Here is a 15,584-nt window from a genome sequence, read left to right on the forward strand (position 1 = left end):
TATTGTATTGTAGGGTCATCATTTAATTCCACATCGTTGTTACTTAAATGTACTGTGTGTGTGTGTGTGTGTGTGTGTGTGTGTGTGTGTGTGTGAAATGCTATATGGTAATCAAGTCAACACAATGTGAATGTAGTATGTCATTGCTCAATGTTTTGAGCAATGACCCAACTATATTATAATAGTCTGTAAAACTGTTGTCCAATGAATTGTGTCTATATACACAATACTTACACTCAAAGTCATCTGAGGACATGCTCTGCACTAGAGATCCCCTAAAGGCATGACATCCTGTCTCCGTGGCTCATATCGGCAGGAGATATGGTTGTTTTGCATAAGACATGGTGGTTTGAACTGACATCTCATGATAGGCGATGTCAGCCTACAGGCTGCCGGCTCTGACTGAGTAATTTCAAAGGCAGTGGGTCATGTTTTGGTGCCTGTATATTACCTAGGTGCTGTATGGGGCGCCATGGCAGTGATCATAGAGTATACCGACATGCTGGGGGTCAAACACCTGGGTCTGCAGAACATGCCCTTCCCAGATTTGGTCAAGTACTGCGTCCTGGGCGTCTCTGGGCTGCTACTGCTGCTGGCCTTCGCCATCTTCCTGTGGCAGATCTTCAGATGCTGCACACAGACCAACGCCACGCAAGAGACAAGTAGGTATTCACATATAGAGGGGCAATCGCAGGGAGCTAAACACACACCTCAGTGAGACACTACATGTAAGCCTCTAAGGTAATGGAACAGAGTTCAGACCGATTCTGTCGTTTATTCTGTCTGTGTGTTCTAGGTTATGACTACCCAGAATCACACACAGCTGCCAGCTTCTTGGTGGGGTCGAGAGCTTTGGTAAGATGGGTATGGTTTTGGGTTGAAGTCAGGGTTTGGGTTGAGGTTGGGGTTAGGGTGAGCACATTGCATACAGCAGGACATGCAGCCAGTCTGGGGGGTGGGGATTAAAATATTTGAAATTATTAACACAAGCACCTATTTTGCATATGCTTATCTTATAAGATAAAAGGGTGTACAAGACAGGGACACACCAGAAAGCAAAGTAGTAAAATAGTTGAATGTGCTCAGCTTTTCTATTTTTGGCTTTGAGATTATTGGAACAAAACAAAAATTGAATATGTTGAATATATGTATGTTATATTCAGGTTCCTCCAGAGCTGAGTTACACAAATACCTATGTGAGGTGTCTGTGTGTGAGAGTGTGAGAGATCGTGTGTATGTCTGTCAGCTGGGTTTATTGAGGTGCCTATATATTTATTGCCACTAACTAGGTCAAGGGAGGCATCTATGGACTTTGCATCATGTCTGACATCTGACAATTTGTTAGACACATACAAGAACAGCCAACATAAATAAATATGTAAGGAATAAGGTAGACTAAACTTTGGAGCGCAATGATTTGGAAACCGTCAAAAGGCAGTGGTATTTCATTATTTGAAAATAATGCACACACTTTGAAGGTTATTGACCGATCAGACTCAGGTATTCAACAATGCTGTGTTATCAAGGATCAAATGTGCTTGTGTTGTGTGGAGAATGGAAGGCCGGGCCGGAGGAGGACTCTGAATCACCCCCCCACCCTGAAAGGGGGCGCTACCAGGGAGCTGGAAGAGCCCAGCGAGGAGGTGATTGTTGTGATATTGGGATTATTTCCTGAATACCTTGGATTTTTTTTCTCAAAGTGTCATGAATGAGGATTAACATTTGTTGCCATGAAAAATACGTTCACATTTTACACATGTTACATAATTTGAAATGCTGCAGTGAATAAAAGCGTCTCAAAGTGCTTCACTTAGCTAAAGAGCCCCTCTGAAACCTGCACCACCCCGGGTCACTGCCCCTCACACTGTTAGCTAAAGAGTCCTCTGGACCAGCAGGTCACTGCCCCTCACACTGTTAGCTAAAGAGTCCTCTGGACCAGCAGGTCACTGCCCCTCACACTGTTAGCTAAAGAGACCTCTGGACCAGCAGGTCACTGCCCCTCACACTGTTAGCTAAAGAGTCCTCTGGACCAGCAGGTCAATGCCCCTCACACTGTTAGCTAAAGAGACCTCTGGACCAGCAGGTCACTGCCCCTCACACTGTTAGCTAAAGAGACCTCTGGACCAGCAGGTCACTGCCCCTCACACTGTTAGCTAAAGAGTCCTCTGGACCAGCAGGTCAATGCCCCTCACACTGTTAGCTAAAGAGACCTCTGGACCAGCAGGTCACTGCCCCTCACACTGTTAGCTAAAGAGACCTCTGGACCAGCAGGTCACTGCCCCTCACACTGTTAGCTAAAGAGACCTCTGGACCAGCAGGTCACCGGGTCGCTGCGCTTCTCACTGTTCTATGAGCCGCTGCCGTCCCGCCTGGTGGTCACCATCCTGCAGGCGGAGGAGCTACAGAGGCGGAGCCAGGCCCACAGACCACACCCCTTCATCAGGGTGAGGCTGATGTGGGCGGAGCAGGAGAACCAGGAGCTGAAGGGGTCGTTGATGAATGAGAAGGTCAGAGCTTTTGAGTTGTTATGGCCCTTCAGCAGAGATCAAGATGATTATTTATCATGGATTTTACGAAGCAATGGAAAGGATGCAGGTTAACAATTACAAGCAGTGAAAACTGAGAAGCACTACAAAGTACTACAAACACAAAGTACTACAAGTACAACGTAATGAATGAGGAAGGATTTTCAGAGAGATTCTCATAACATCACATTTCCCAGAGCGCTATCCTCCAGCGAGGGCTCATGTGATCCTCCTGCCCCAACGTGTGTGTCCTGCTCTCCTCTCAGGGTGAGGGGGAGCAGCCCGCCCTGCGCTCCGTGCTGCAGGAGTGGCACACGCGCATCGTGAGGGACAGCTGCAGCCCTCTGTTCGGAGAGCAGTTCAGCTGTGCTCTGCTGCGGCAGCAGGACCTCCCTCGCGTCACGCTCCGCATGGAGGTAGGAGGCCCAGCCCCGCCCCCGCCCAGCTGGGAGGCAGCTGGCCTTGGTTTGACTTAAACCGGCACTATGTCACTTTTCTTAAACACGTCCATTCATCCAGGGAATTTTTCTCTATAAATGGTTTGGTCCACTTTTGCTGGAGCTACAACTCAAGCCGTTAAGATTTGCAAAAAATGTGCACGGTGCAGGTTTATCATTTCAACAGTGCGATTCATGCACAATAAGTAAAAGTAAATGGAAAAACTAAACTAAAAGTGCAAAATGAATCTGAATCTAGTGTTAATGATCAAATTGTCTTATTTGATCATATGAAAGAATGACAACATTGGTAAGATTTGTAGAATAACCGGATGTTACTCGGTTACTAGTACAAACTGATCATCTAAGAATTTGTTTCAATCCATTATAGACTTACAAAGAAATTCCAAGGCTAAATAGATACACTCCTGATACATTCTGTATGACAGATGGCATTGGTGCAAGACGTAAATAATACACATGAAAAGGTGTGTATTTGGAGAAAAGGCTGCTCAAGACATATGATCACTAAATATTCCCATGCACGTGTCCTTGTGTTCATGTCGGTCTGTGAGACAGGTTAAAGACTTTGACAGCTTCTCTCGACACATGGTCTTGGGAGAGGTGAGGGTTCCCTTGAGACATCTGGACATGTCCTATCCTCTGGAACTACAAGAGCCTCTGCGGACACCACAGAAGGTGACACACACATCTTTAGACTTTCTACATACTCTTCACCTCAAAAAGGCTCTCGGTCAGACGCCAGACGACAGCGGGGTGACTTTGCAGGGGTCTCTGTGTCCCCAGGACCCGGTAGGACAGGTTCTGCTCTCCTTGAGGTTCCTTCCCGCTGCCCAGAGGTTAGAGGTCGGAGTGCTCAAGATCAGAACGCTGCAGACGGACTCAGATACTGGTAACACAACAATAATAAGAATCATTTGTGTAGCGCTTCCCAAGGCATCAAAAATGATTGACAAAGTGTGTGTGTTTCTCTGTGTGTTTAACACACCACATCCACACAAAACAAAACAACAAAACAAAAAGGCAAAGGAGCACTTCCTTTAGTCTTCTCATGCTGTCTGTCTTTGATTGACAGCTCTGCATGCCCGGATCAGTGTGCGGTGCGACCAGTCCAAGCTACGCCACCAGAAGACGACTGCTGTCCACCAGTGCCAGGTGACAGTGTTCAATCAGGTCCTCATGTTCTCCCTACAAGAGTTCCCGCCACAGGAGTGCAGCATTGCGCTATCCGTATACGAGACAGACGCCAACAGGAGACACAAGCATCTGGTGGGTCAGCTGACCCTGGGGAAGGACCGGAGGGCAGAGGACCTCCACTGGACCTTGATGATGCACTCCGTACGCCAGCCAATCGCCATGTGGCATCAGCTGCTGATCTAAGCTGAGGCTGAATTAAACGTGAGAACGTGAGAAAGCATCAAAGACCGTTCCCAAAGACCATCAAGAGTATAAACAACGCTGCCTGGGCTCCACGCTCCACTGGGACACAACACAAGTGCTTCCCAGATATATATTGAAGAAAAACGATGCACTCTTAGAAAAGTTTTATATCAAATAGGATGACTTTGAGGTGGTGGGTGGTAGTTAAGGTTTTTGTTGCGAAAGAACAGAGATTCAGAGATGTGAAGCGGTGCAGCTCAGGCTCTTGCTGATGCTCAAGGCTGGAGAGGTATCTCTGGACATGACATGTCATTAGCAGTGACTTTTTTCCCTGAATTCAACACATTAAGGTGCACCCTGTGCCAGGTCTGTATAATAATTAACATAATTAACTGTTGTATTCCACTAAGTTATTTTGGTTGGTTGACCACTGGTTCTCCCTACGGTCTATAGTAAGCTGCACCCAACTCCTGGATATATAGTCTACTACTCATATAAACTTCACACAGCTCAATCTATACCATAGTTACCCTTTCAACATATACTACCCACCTTAGACATCAAGTTTAATAATTGACTGGAGACTTAAGTGCAAATCTCAATCTGGAAGATCTAGAATTCCCTACTTCTGTGTGTGATGTTGATCAGGGATCTTCTTGTAAATGCTAGCTTGCTGGCTGCCTGGTTGGCACTGTGTGTACATCGTTGAATTGTGTATTTGTTGTTATTAATAAAGATTATTTTACAACCACCATAATGTGGAGGCATTGTGTGTCCATGTGTTTATGAGCAGGTCAAAGTCCAGGGCATGTAAATGACTTCCCATAAAGCAGTAGATCCACCCTGGGACCAAAGGTCTGAGGTATTGACCAGACAGCTCCATCTCTGCAGGGCACCATAAGTGCTGTCTGGTCCCCCTCTCTCCTTGCACAGCCCCGGAGCTGACACACAGTTAAACAACATGGGGCTGCAATTTGCTTTGAGGAATATACTGTTTCTTATGCTGGTGTTTCCGATGTTGGGCCAAGCACAAGACCGTAAGTATTCATTTTTTAACCTCAATGAGGTTTAACTTTCATGGATAAAGCCTATAGCCTATAGCCTTACAGCCTATTTAAATATTGTCAACCATAAAACATAGCTACTTGTATAGTCTTGTAGCGTCTAGGTGTGTTTGTCTCCCACAGTATGCAGTGCTCCCGATGGAACTGTAGCAGAAAACAACGAGATTGGAATTGTTGTTACCACCATCCAGAAGCTCAACCCAGAAGTCACTCTGGCATTCCATAATCCTCCAGCTGACAACCCATTCATCATCGAGGGAGACCAAATGAAAGTGACCAGGGCATTGGACTATGAGGTATAAATGGAATAAATAGTCATTGAAACCATGAAATGGGTTGGCATTGATTTGAAGTGTGTTAAATAAAAGCCCTCCCCCTCCTTTGCCAAATCAACCCAGTGATTGATTTTCTCTCTAAATCCATTTAATGTGTGAAGACACGTTGCAGGTTCTCTTGACACATGTAGATTGAAGTGCTGGACAGGTCATATTATTATTTTGTATATTGCCATTTCAAATCAGTTTAAACAAAAGTAACGGCCACAATGAAAATAAGAGCATGGGCAGATTGGAATGGGAAGTAATATACTTTTAAATCTTAACATTATATACTGGAAAAAATTGGTTTGCTGTGAGTCTGAAACAGAACTTTGTTGTTAATGGCTATATTCTTATGTATGTAGAAAGTGTTAAATGTCTATTGATGTTTATTAAATATGAATTCTGATTATAGTAATATGTTTTTGCATGCATTTGTTTTGGTAGAGAAGAGAACCTCTATATATATATATTGTTTATTAAATGTTAATTCTGATTAGAGTTATATGTTTTTACATGCATTTGTTTTGGTAGGCAGGTGAACCTCAATACATAATGTTTATTCGATGCACGGACACAACCAATCCAGGGGTAAGAGGAACAACATCACACCTACCAAGTACTTACAGTACTTGGTACTCTCTCTCTCTCTCTCTCTCTCTCTCTCTCTCTCTCTCTCTCTCTCTCTCTCTCTCTCTCTCTCTCTCTCTCTCTCTCTCTCTCTCTCTCTCTCTCTCTCTCTCTCTCTCTCTCTCTCTCTATATATATGTTTACCTATATATATATATATATATATATATATATATATATATATATATATATATATCAATAGGTATATATATATCAATAGGTATATATATATATATATATATATACCTATTGATATATTTATTCTTTGAACACTTCCTCATGTGAAATAGTGAAAAACATCATCATTTGATGACTCAAAAAAGTGTGTTAGTTGACGTATATGAAAATAGATTATAAAGCAAAATACAATGTCTATGCTTTCTTGAAAGATGCAGATTACAAATAGCATAAGAATTCCCGTGTTATAAGTGTCATGGGTGTGTGAGTGGTCGTGGGGTAATGATGTCTTCCTCTGTTTTAGTTCAACATCGACATCCGTGTTATAGTCTTTGTAGAGAACGTGAACGATGAGGGCCCTACGTTTCCACAGAACTTGTACACTCTCAACGTGAAAGAGGTGAGCCAACCATCTTTCAAAGATTCATATCAGAGAAGCACCTTAGTCGTATAACATTGTGAAATCTGTGTCCGTAGAAGCACATGATTTGTTTAAATTAATAAAATAGATTTTTCACTAGCAGTTATTTAGGACGACTTCTTTGTTTCTAGGATTATTTCTGTCTCTCTATTCATGGAGATGTATGTGTCTGCATCTGTCTGTCACAAATGCCCTAACGGGAACTTCTTGTTCTTAAAGTTTACCCCTGTGGACGACATTGTTGGGACTTACGACGCCACTGACAAGGACTCACCTTTACTTTTCTACAATCTAATCACAGACCCAGTAGGAGCTTCTTTTATTGAACTTAATAATCAACATAATTTGTTACATTAACACATGATGAGAGTTCTCCCTTTTTTCTTTCACGCAGGACGTAGGATTTGGATTGCAAAATCCTAACAGCGCAAGAATTGTAGTGAAAAGAGATCTGGATTATGATGTAATTAAAAGTGTGAAACTAACACTTTACGCTCGGGTAAGAACTCACAATCAATAAAATGTACAAAGTCAAAAAGTGTTAGATTGGTGCAGGATAAACAGGCCCAACAACCATATAACATGGATATATTATAACTAGAGAGCACATTTAAGACTGAAGCAAGAAGAAGACAATATACAAGGCTATACAAAGTAATAAAACAGAGGATAAAGCAGCCGATGAGCTATAGAGGAGTTCAGCCAATAAAAAGGACAATTTACTTATAATACATTGTATTTTTCTTTTAACATGTAACAAAAAAGCTAAAAAAAGGCAAATCACCTTTCCATTCATGTTTGTTATTTGAAGAAAACATCAAATATTGCAGTTTGACATCACCTTCAACCACAGAGGTGCATGCTGCATAGAAAGAATGAATAAAACCTGGTCCCAATATCTCAGCCATTGAGATGCTGTTACACAATGTGCCACTCATCCACATCTGCATTGCGATGCCAGGAGAAACTGTTAATCACAGTGTAACTATAACATGTTCATATCCCTCAGGGTGTGTGGGGGCAACGGTCCAACAGAGCACAGGTGGCCCTCTGCCTAGAGCTACTGCCTCCAGCACCTCCAGGGAGACGAGCCCAACAACAACACCAACTTCCTCAACGTTTCTCGTATCTTCTCACTCTTTTAAGGACATAGAAGAGCCCACCCCAGGTGTCCAGTCTTTCACCGCCAGCACCACCATCATGGTTACAATCACTGATGATGACAACAGACCCCCCTGGTTCCAGCCATGTTCTGAGATCAGTGTTGGACACAGTAAAATCTGCCAGAGCTATGGTTACCAAGGCAGTGTGAGCCTTACAGAGCAACAGGTAGCCACAACCCAAATGAGATTACATGATAGCAGTGTGTGAGCGCTACAGAGCAACAGGTAGCCACAACCACAAGGACAGTACAGGCTAGCATGGTAGCTAGAAGATAGGCCTAACTGGCATCACTCAAACTCAAATACCTACCTAGGGTACCTAGGGTAGGTTTCGAGCTGAATCGCCCAGGCCAAGATATTGAGTATCTCCACCGCCACTGTTCTTGTAGATAGCAATTATTGACTCTTGCTACCAGCCAACTCCAACAGAGAATTTCCGTTTGCCCCAGTGTAGCCAGGGGTAGGAGGTCAGTGTCAGGAAACAAATGGAGAAAGCTATCAAGTGCTGCCTTGAACTTGTTCAGGGTTGGGATCGACTTGATGTCAGGTGGTACAGCATTGTACAGTGCAGAAGCTGTAGATGAGAAAGAATGGAATCTCATGGTGATGATGCTGCTAATGTATACAAATAATACTTTTTTAAACTTACTTAAAAGTATATATTATTCTGCCTTTGAAATTAACCATGAATTTAACCATCAGTCTTACTTCCGACAATTTGTACAAACTTGAATACAAGTTTTATTCTGCTACGGATTATTAGGTTTGATGATCTCTAGGGAAGAATATGAAATATTGATGTACAATAATGGTTGTTTGTTGGTTCAGCAGTTATTTATTTGTTGTAGCTTTGCCTACAACAAACATTCTGATCGATTTGTGCGTCTTTCTTTATACAGGTGGATGCCTTAACTTTGGAGCCAGGACCACTTTATGCTGTGGATGGTGATAATGGAATTAACGCAATAATGAAGTACTCAATTTTAAGTGGTAAGGTACCTGGACATTAGGCTTCATGATATTAATAAGCCCTTCAGTGGCATGCAAATCATGAAGAAATACGTTTCTGCACCACTCTTTCATACACTTATACAGCTGCCATTCTACATGGTGTTGATTTGAAACTTTAACACTTTGTCTAAGAAAGTTAGTGATCCGACCATGATGTTTTAGCTCATGCTGGCTTGGTTTCCCAGCGTACTGCTGGAGTCTTTCTTGATGTTTGCATAAGAGGCCTAGAGATCCCACCCCATCAACTTGATTGATCAAAACAAATATGAAGCAAAAGAAAGTGAAACGTCCGTTAAACCAGATTTTACACCATTTAAGACAACGCTGAAGAAACAAGCTTTGACTTGATAAAAATGAACTAACCTCGTAACTACAGGTCAAAACCCCTCATTGCAGAGATCCGACACGTTACTGAATTGAAGTCAGTTACAATTTCAAACATGGAAACATGGCCACCTTCATCGTTAATGGGAATTCAATTATAATAAAAGTGTTGTTGTTGAAGTCATAATACAATTGCAATTATAATGCAATATGTGTTTGTATTGTTCATATTTCACTCTGATTACAGCAATATGCGGAATCCAACATTATTTTACAGACTAAATTATCTAGCCAGTGTTCCTCTCCTGTCATCTTAATACGTTTCTAAAGTAAGCCTAAACGGCTGCGTATATTGTTTGTAATCAACACTGAACCGCAATATGCCCCCCCCGCCCCCCCCACACAGACACACACACGTTCCGAGTGGCCACGAATGCTGTGTTAAACTCATCAGGCTTTAGATATTCCAGAAAAGTGATTCAATATTATATTAAGTTATTCAATGTATTTCCTTGTTACACTTGTGTATTGAACGTTGCCAGCTGTTTTGACAGATCCTTTCCTTTGCATGTTTTTCAGGAAACCCAGAAGATCTGTTCCAGATCGATGAGAGCAGTGGAAACATTACAATGAGGCGAGCAGTGGACGCCCCCGGCCCAATCATCCTCAGTGTCATGGTAAAAGAAGACCTACAATTCTATTAGATTCTATCTGTATATGTGTGTGTTACAACACCAATAAGGGTGCCATTCATTTAATCTCTCTTGCTTTACAAAACCTCCTAAATACTGTTTTTAATCTGATGCGTAGTGTGTTCATACATGGTTCATACTGCTCACTATAGCCTGTAGTGTGTTCATACATGGTTCATACTGCTCACTATAGCCTGTAGTGTGTTCATACATGGTTCATACTGCTCACTATAGCCTGTAGTGTGTTCATACATGGTTCATACTGCTCACTATAGCCTGTAGTGTGTTCATACATGGTTCATACTGCTCACTATAGCCTGCAGTGTGTTCATACATGGTTCATACTGCTCACTATAGCCTGCAGTGTGTTCATACATGGTTCATACTGCTCACTATAGCCTGTAGTGTGTTCATACATGGTTCATACTGCTCACTATAGCCTGTAGTGTGTTCATACATGGTTCATACTGCTCACTATAGCCTGCAGTGTGTTCATACATGGTTCAAACTGCTCACTGAGGCCTTAAGTGCGTTCATAATGCTCACATATAGGGCTATGGAGCATGGTCAATTAAAGCAAATATGAGATTTTCTTTTAGTCTAGCCTCACTGTAAACATTAAGCTACATACTTACATTTTTTACCGTCAGCAATTTGAACAACCGACAAACCCTAGTGTTTTCTTCATTTGCAGGCTGCACAAAGCGACAATAGCTTCCAATTTGCCACGACAACAGTCACAATACGGGTTGTACCCAAGAGTCTGCACGCGCCAGTATTCGAGGGGGGTCCATACAGTGGCGTTGTCTCTGGCTTGGGCTCCATGGTTTTTAACCAAAGTGACAATACACCCCTGATTATCCGGGCTACAGATAAAGACTTCATTGGGGTAAAATAGAGCAAAGCTCAAACTTTTTGAAACATTTCTTCTTGTTTGTTGATGATTCTGAATCATCTTTGGTGTTCCCTTCAGAACAGAGCATATTTCTAACAACTAGATCCGTAGGCCTGACTTAAAGTCTATGTCTTCTATTGCAGGGGGTGAATCCTGACATCGAGTATACAATCATTGGAAGCAGCAATTTCTCAATAATAGGGCATAACTTGTTCTTGATGAAGGACTCCCCATTGGGTGCCGTTTCCCTACAGGTGAGCTAATCCAGACCATGAACTTAATAAGACTAAACTCAGTTGAATGGACCGGTTGTACTGGGTTTGAGATATTATACTACCTGGCTTGTACATTCCTAGGTGGAAGCAAAGGACACTGCAATTGGGGATGTAATAACAGCCGAAGTGAAGGTAGAAGTGACGTCAGGTAGGACAATTGACGATTTTTTAAGATTCAGCCACCAGATTCCTAATGTAATGATGAATGCTTATTCTAATGCTGCATGCTGCAAGGGGTCTTGGAGGCAAAATTATTCTGATTGGATGTTGTTACAAATAATCTCAAATGTGCCACAATGCTTTCAACAGACCTATGGAAAGACCTTTAGCAGGGTAGGTTGTACTGAAATTAGAAAGGAGCACATGGAACCAAAATACGCATTCAGTGGTTAGGTAGAAAGGGGGAACTCTGGACCTCTATGGGCAAAGGGCAGGTGCTCAGGCTCCCTGAAGCCTGATTCAGAGGCGACATGCATGAACTGCACATGGGCATGGCATTTTTACTTCCTACCCTTGAGTTGTAGTTATCTATCCATTATGGATGTATTTGAGGAGCGTTTGTGTGAACTGTTCTGTGTGAGGTTTATGAGCCCTATGCAAAGAGGAACAGAGTTGCTCAAATGTTGGCCAATTCATGGAAGGAGATAGTGTCCACGCTTTCCAAAGATATCGGATGCCATGTTTGATAAGAACATGGGATATGTTTGAATTTGATCACTTCCCTCATTCCCTATATGGTGAAAACTATATATATTAAGAGAACAAGTAAGTCTGAGAATTAGGAAAGATTTAGACATGATTTAGATATGCCTGAAATCTGTCAGCGTCATGTGTTGTGATAAGACAAGTTTCTATTGAAAAGATCTGATGACAATAAAAACCACTGTGCATCATTGAATATAGTGCGGTAATAAGTGTGCATCAGTTGTACACTTATTTGAAGGTGCATTATGGGTATTAGGTAGTGCACTATATAAGGACCCATCTGCTCTCTACTGCCTTCTCTTAGCACCCCCTCCCCCGACCACCCCTGTGTGCTTGTGCATTGTAAAGCATCTTTGAGTTTTTGAAAAGCGCTATATAAAACTAACATGTCTTAATAATATAATACTCATAATCATAATGTAAAATCCCAAATCAACGTAAATAGATTGCATGAGAAACGCTGTAACCGTTTCGAACGTTAAACCATAACGACAAATAATTTCACCATTAATTACTAAACAATGATCAAAACACCAATAATAACAACATGCCTATGCTTCTCTACTTCCTCAATGGAGTCGGTCATTGGAATGTGGCCTCTCGATGTACAAACCCTACAGGAACTAGATTTATACTATAAACATTTAACTAAACAATACAAAATGATGACAGCCTAAGAAGTGCCCTCCATAGGGCACAAGTGGACCAATTGAAACACAGACACAGAGATCCTTTCCTGTGGAAATAGCAGCTTAACCATGTTGGTCCAGTGACCCCATGGTTTTGGCAAAAAATGTCCAGCGCATCGTTACAGCAAAACGACAACTATAAATTGCATGGCTGTCAGTAACAGCACATCACATAGACTATCAATTAGGATTTAGCCCCCCCCTCCTCACGTGCCTGCCTATATATTTTATCACCCATGGTATCCTGGAATTTATTGAAGATATATATAGATGTCTTTCGGGTATTTGTGTACACATCAATACATAAAGTAATATGGTTTAATGGAGGATATGTTGGTGTCAGGAAGACCAAAAATGACTATTGAGGTACAAACACTTTGCTCTCCTGCAGGGCAGCCAACCACAAGTTTGGCTCCAGCCACTAGCTCTGCACCTCAAACCGATTCCAGTATGACATCCATTCCTACTTCTAGTCCCACTGGGTCTACTCTAGACAGTATTGCTACTGATGCCAGCATGACAACTCAAGGCAGTGTTTCAACTGCCAGCTCAACACCTTCTCACCCAGGTAGCACGTCTGAAAGGGAGGAAAATCGATTCGATCATTCCCAATGGCACTAATCAAATTCAAGAGTAATAAAGAGAGAAAGCCTAGCTCTTTTTTACAATCAGCCAGCAAATAACTCGCTTGCGGCAACTCTTTGTTCTAATTCCAATCGACATGGTTTCCTTAGATAACGTTGGTAACACTTTAAGATAAAGGTATTAATGAACCATTAATTAACATTAGTTAACGATGCAGTGATTAACAACAAACTAATTGTTAATAATCAATTAATGGTGTTCATATTTACTAATGGTGTTCATGTGAACTAAGCACTTCATTTATACATTATATTATGGCCGCTCATATGATCTGCTCTACTAATGTTAGTTAATGGTAAATGAATGTAACCTTATTGTAAAGTGTTCCCAAACCATTGATCATGAGGAGCTGCTTTTGTTGCTCTTTTACATGCAGGTGGAACTGGCAGATACGGTGCAACAGAAATGGCGGCCCTTGGAGCCACCCTTGGCATTTTATTATTCATATCTCTTGGAATCATTGGATACTTGGTTTATCGTGTCCAGAACGGAAAAGCAGCCTGGGGGAAACTTTCCGAAGCCAGTGTTTTCCGAAGTGCTGTGAGTTCTTGTGTCCACCAATTCCTGTCAAGTACAAAAACAATCCTCACTGAAATCCTGAACATATTGCATTGTTAAATAGTTCCCAGTCTTTTCTCTCTCTCTTTTTAACGATTTGATGTTGGCCCCTGCAGCTCGGTCGAGGTCCAGGGGGTCCCAACGACGGCGTCCAGTACACCAATGAAGCTTTCAAGAAGGACGAAGACTCGGACAGCACGGGGCCGGCCAGTCCCGCGGAGGTCAGACGCAAGATGAGTGCAGAGACCGCGTCCACCATGGCTAGAAACACAGCCACAGAAGACACCATTATGAAGTCTGCAGCAACCCTCCTGGCCATGTTGCCTGAAGAAGACGGCAGCACGGTGGACATGGACGGAGAGGACAGCGAGAAGGAGGTGAAGCCCATTCTGACCAAGGAGAGGCGCACGGAGGAGGGCTACAAGTCCGTCTGGTTCAAGGAAGACATCGTGCCAGATGCCAAGGAGGACGTGCACATCATCCCAGACAACACGGAGCAGGACGCCGAGCAGGACGGCGAGGAAGACGACGGGGCATCGACCTCCAGCGGAAACGAAGAGGACGCAAAGCCGAGACGGAAAGTTCTGTTTGGTGATGTGGACGTGGACAGCGGCTTGGGAGTCAAGGCTTCAGATTCAGGGTCGGATTCAGAAAATAATGAAATGGTGACGTCAGAGCTGTAGGAGAGGGTTGATTCAGAAATAATTTAATAACTGGTTGTTTATGATTACACCGTTGACCATTTAAGATGATTCACGCACTAAAATCATCCAGTGGGGACAACCCCATGACAGTTTGGGCCATCCCTTGTTACAAATTTGAACCAATCGGAAGCAGCAATTTTGTCTTTGTTGAGGGTTGTCTCTGTGATTTGATGAAAATGTTTGGGAAGTCTTGTGGCACAGAATGATATTGAACTGCCGGGCATGAGAACATCCTAACAAAAAAATACGTAAATCGTGTCTATTTTATGTAAATATGTAAATATTAAATATGTGTTGTGAAACACTGCCACATGATAAAAGTTAACAAATATATTTACAATCTTTTTTAGATTTTCAAAGTCTTTAGGGCGCTCTCCAAGACACTGGCCCCTGTAGGATTAATAGGGGCCCCAAAGGACCAGGAGCCTATGAAAGGCCAAAGCGGCCGTCCATGCTTGTATTCATGACGGGGAAATGCATGTTGACTTTGCTTGTTTTATAGTTTGCATTTAGTGAGAGGAAAATATTAAAGGACAAGGAGATACAGCAAGTAATAAAGGATGTTGGTTTGCAAGATGTGGGGCATGATTATTTAGATAAGAGTAATTTATTACTCTTATCTAACAGAAATGGACTTTGTCGAGCCATCTCCCATGCCAAATACTGATCCTCTCGTCGTATGGCGTCACTAAAATGGATTGTATGTGTTACATGGCAGTCGGTAACCCACACCATTTCCCTGTTCTTAAGTCCACAGACTAAGCACAGTTATATAAATGGGAGAAGTTTCCAAGCACCGTTTGTGTCTTCATCTTCCCAAGGACATTCACAATCGAGGGTCTTACTTAAGACAGTGAAATTAAATAACATTTGATTGATGGGGACCTGTCATACAGATTTTCCATACTGGGTAATACTGCACATTTCCATAGCAACAGTGGAATCATAACA

The 15,584-nt window shown here is 42.4% G+C and overlaps 2 protein-coding genes across 2 annotated transcripts; both read left to right on the forward strand.

Annotated features, from left to right (window-relative positions):
• Positions 1 to 472: 472 nt before the first annotated feature.
• syt19 (synaptotagmin XIX) lies at positions 473 to 4,363 on the forward strand (the record flags this gene model as incomplete). Its single annotated transcript, XM_084477953.1, has 8 exons — positions 473 to 662; positions 797 to 855; positions 1,554 to 1,643; positions 2,316 to 2,507; positions 2,792 to 2,941; positions 3,542 to 3,661; positions 3,770 to 3,875; positions 4,059 to 4,363. The coding sequence occupies 8 exons, from the start codon at positions 473 to 475 to the stop codon at positions 4,361 to 4,363; spliced, it is 1,212 nt and encodes a 403-aa protein (XP_084334079.1).
• A 1,015-nt stretch (positions 4,364 to 5,378) lies between these two features.
• Positions 5,379 to 14,612, forward strand: LOC311357824 (uncharacterized protein; the record flags this gene model as incomplete). The annotated part of the gene is made up of 6 exons (XM_084477851.1): positions 5,379 to 5,400; positions 5,551 to 5,723; positions 6,856 to 6,951; positions 8,119 to 8,301; positions 10,857 to 10,937; positions 14,046 to 14,612. The coding sequence occupies 6 exons, from the start codon at positions 5,379 to 5,381 to the stop codon at positions 14,610 to 14,612; spliced, it is 1,122 nt and encodes a 373-aa protein (XP_084333977.1).
• Between the last annotated feature and the right edge of the window lie 972 nt (positions 14,613 to 15,584).

The sequence above is a fragment of the Micromesistius poutassou genome (genome assembly GCF_964030765.1).
Source record: "Micromesistius poutassou genome assembly, chromosome: 13".
In the NCBI taxonomy this organism is placed as follows: Eukaryota; Metazoa; Chordata; class Actinopteri; order Gadiformes; family Gadidae; genus Micromesistius; species Micromesistius poutassou.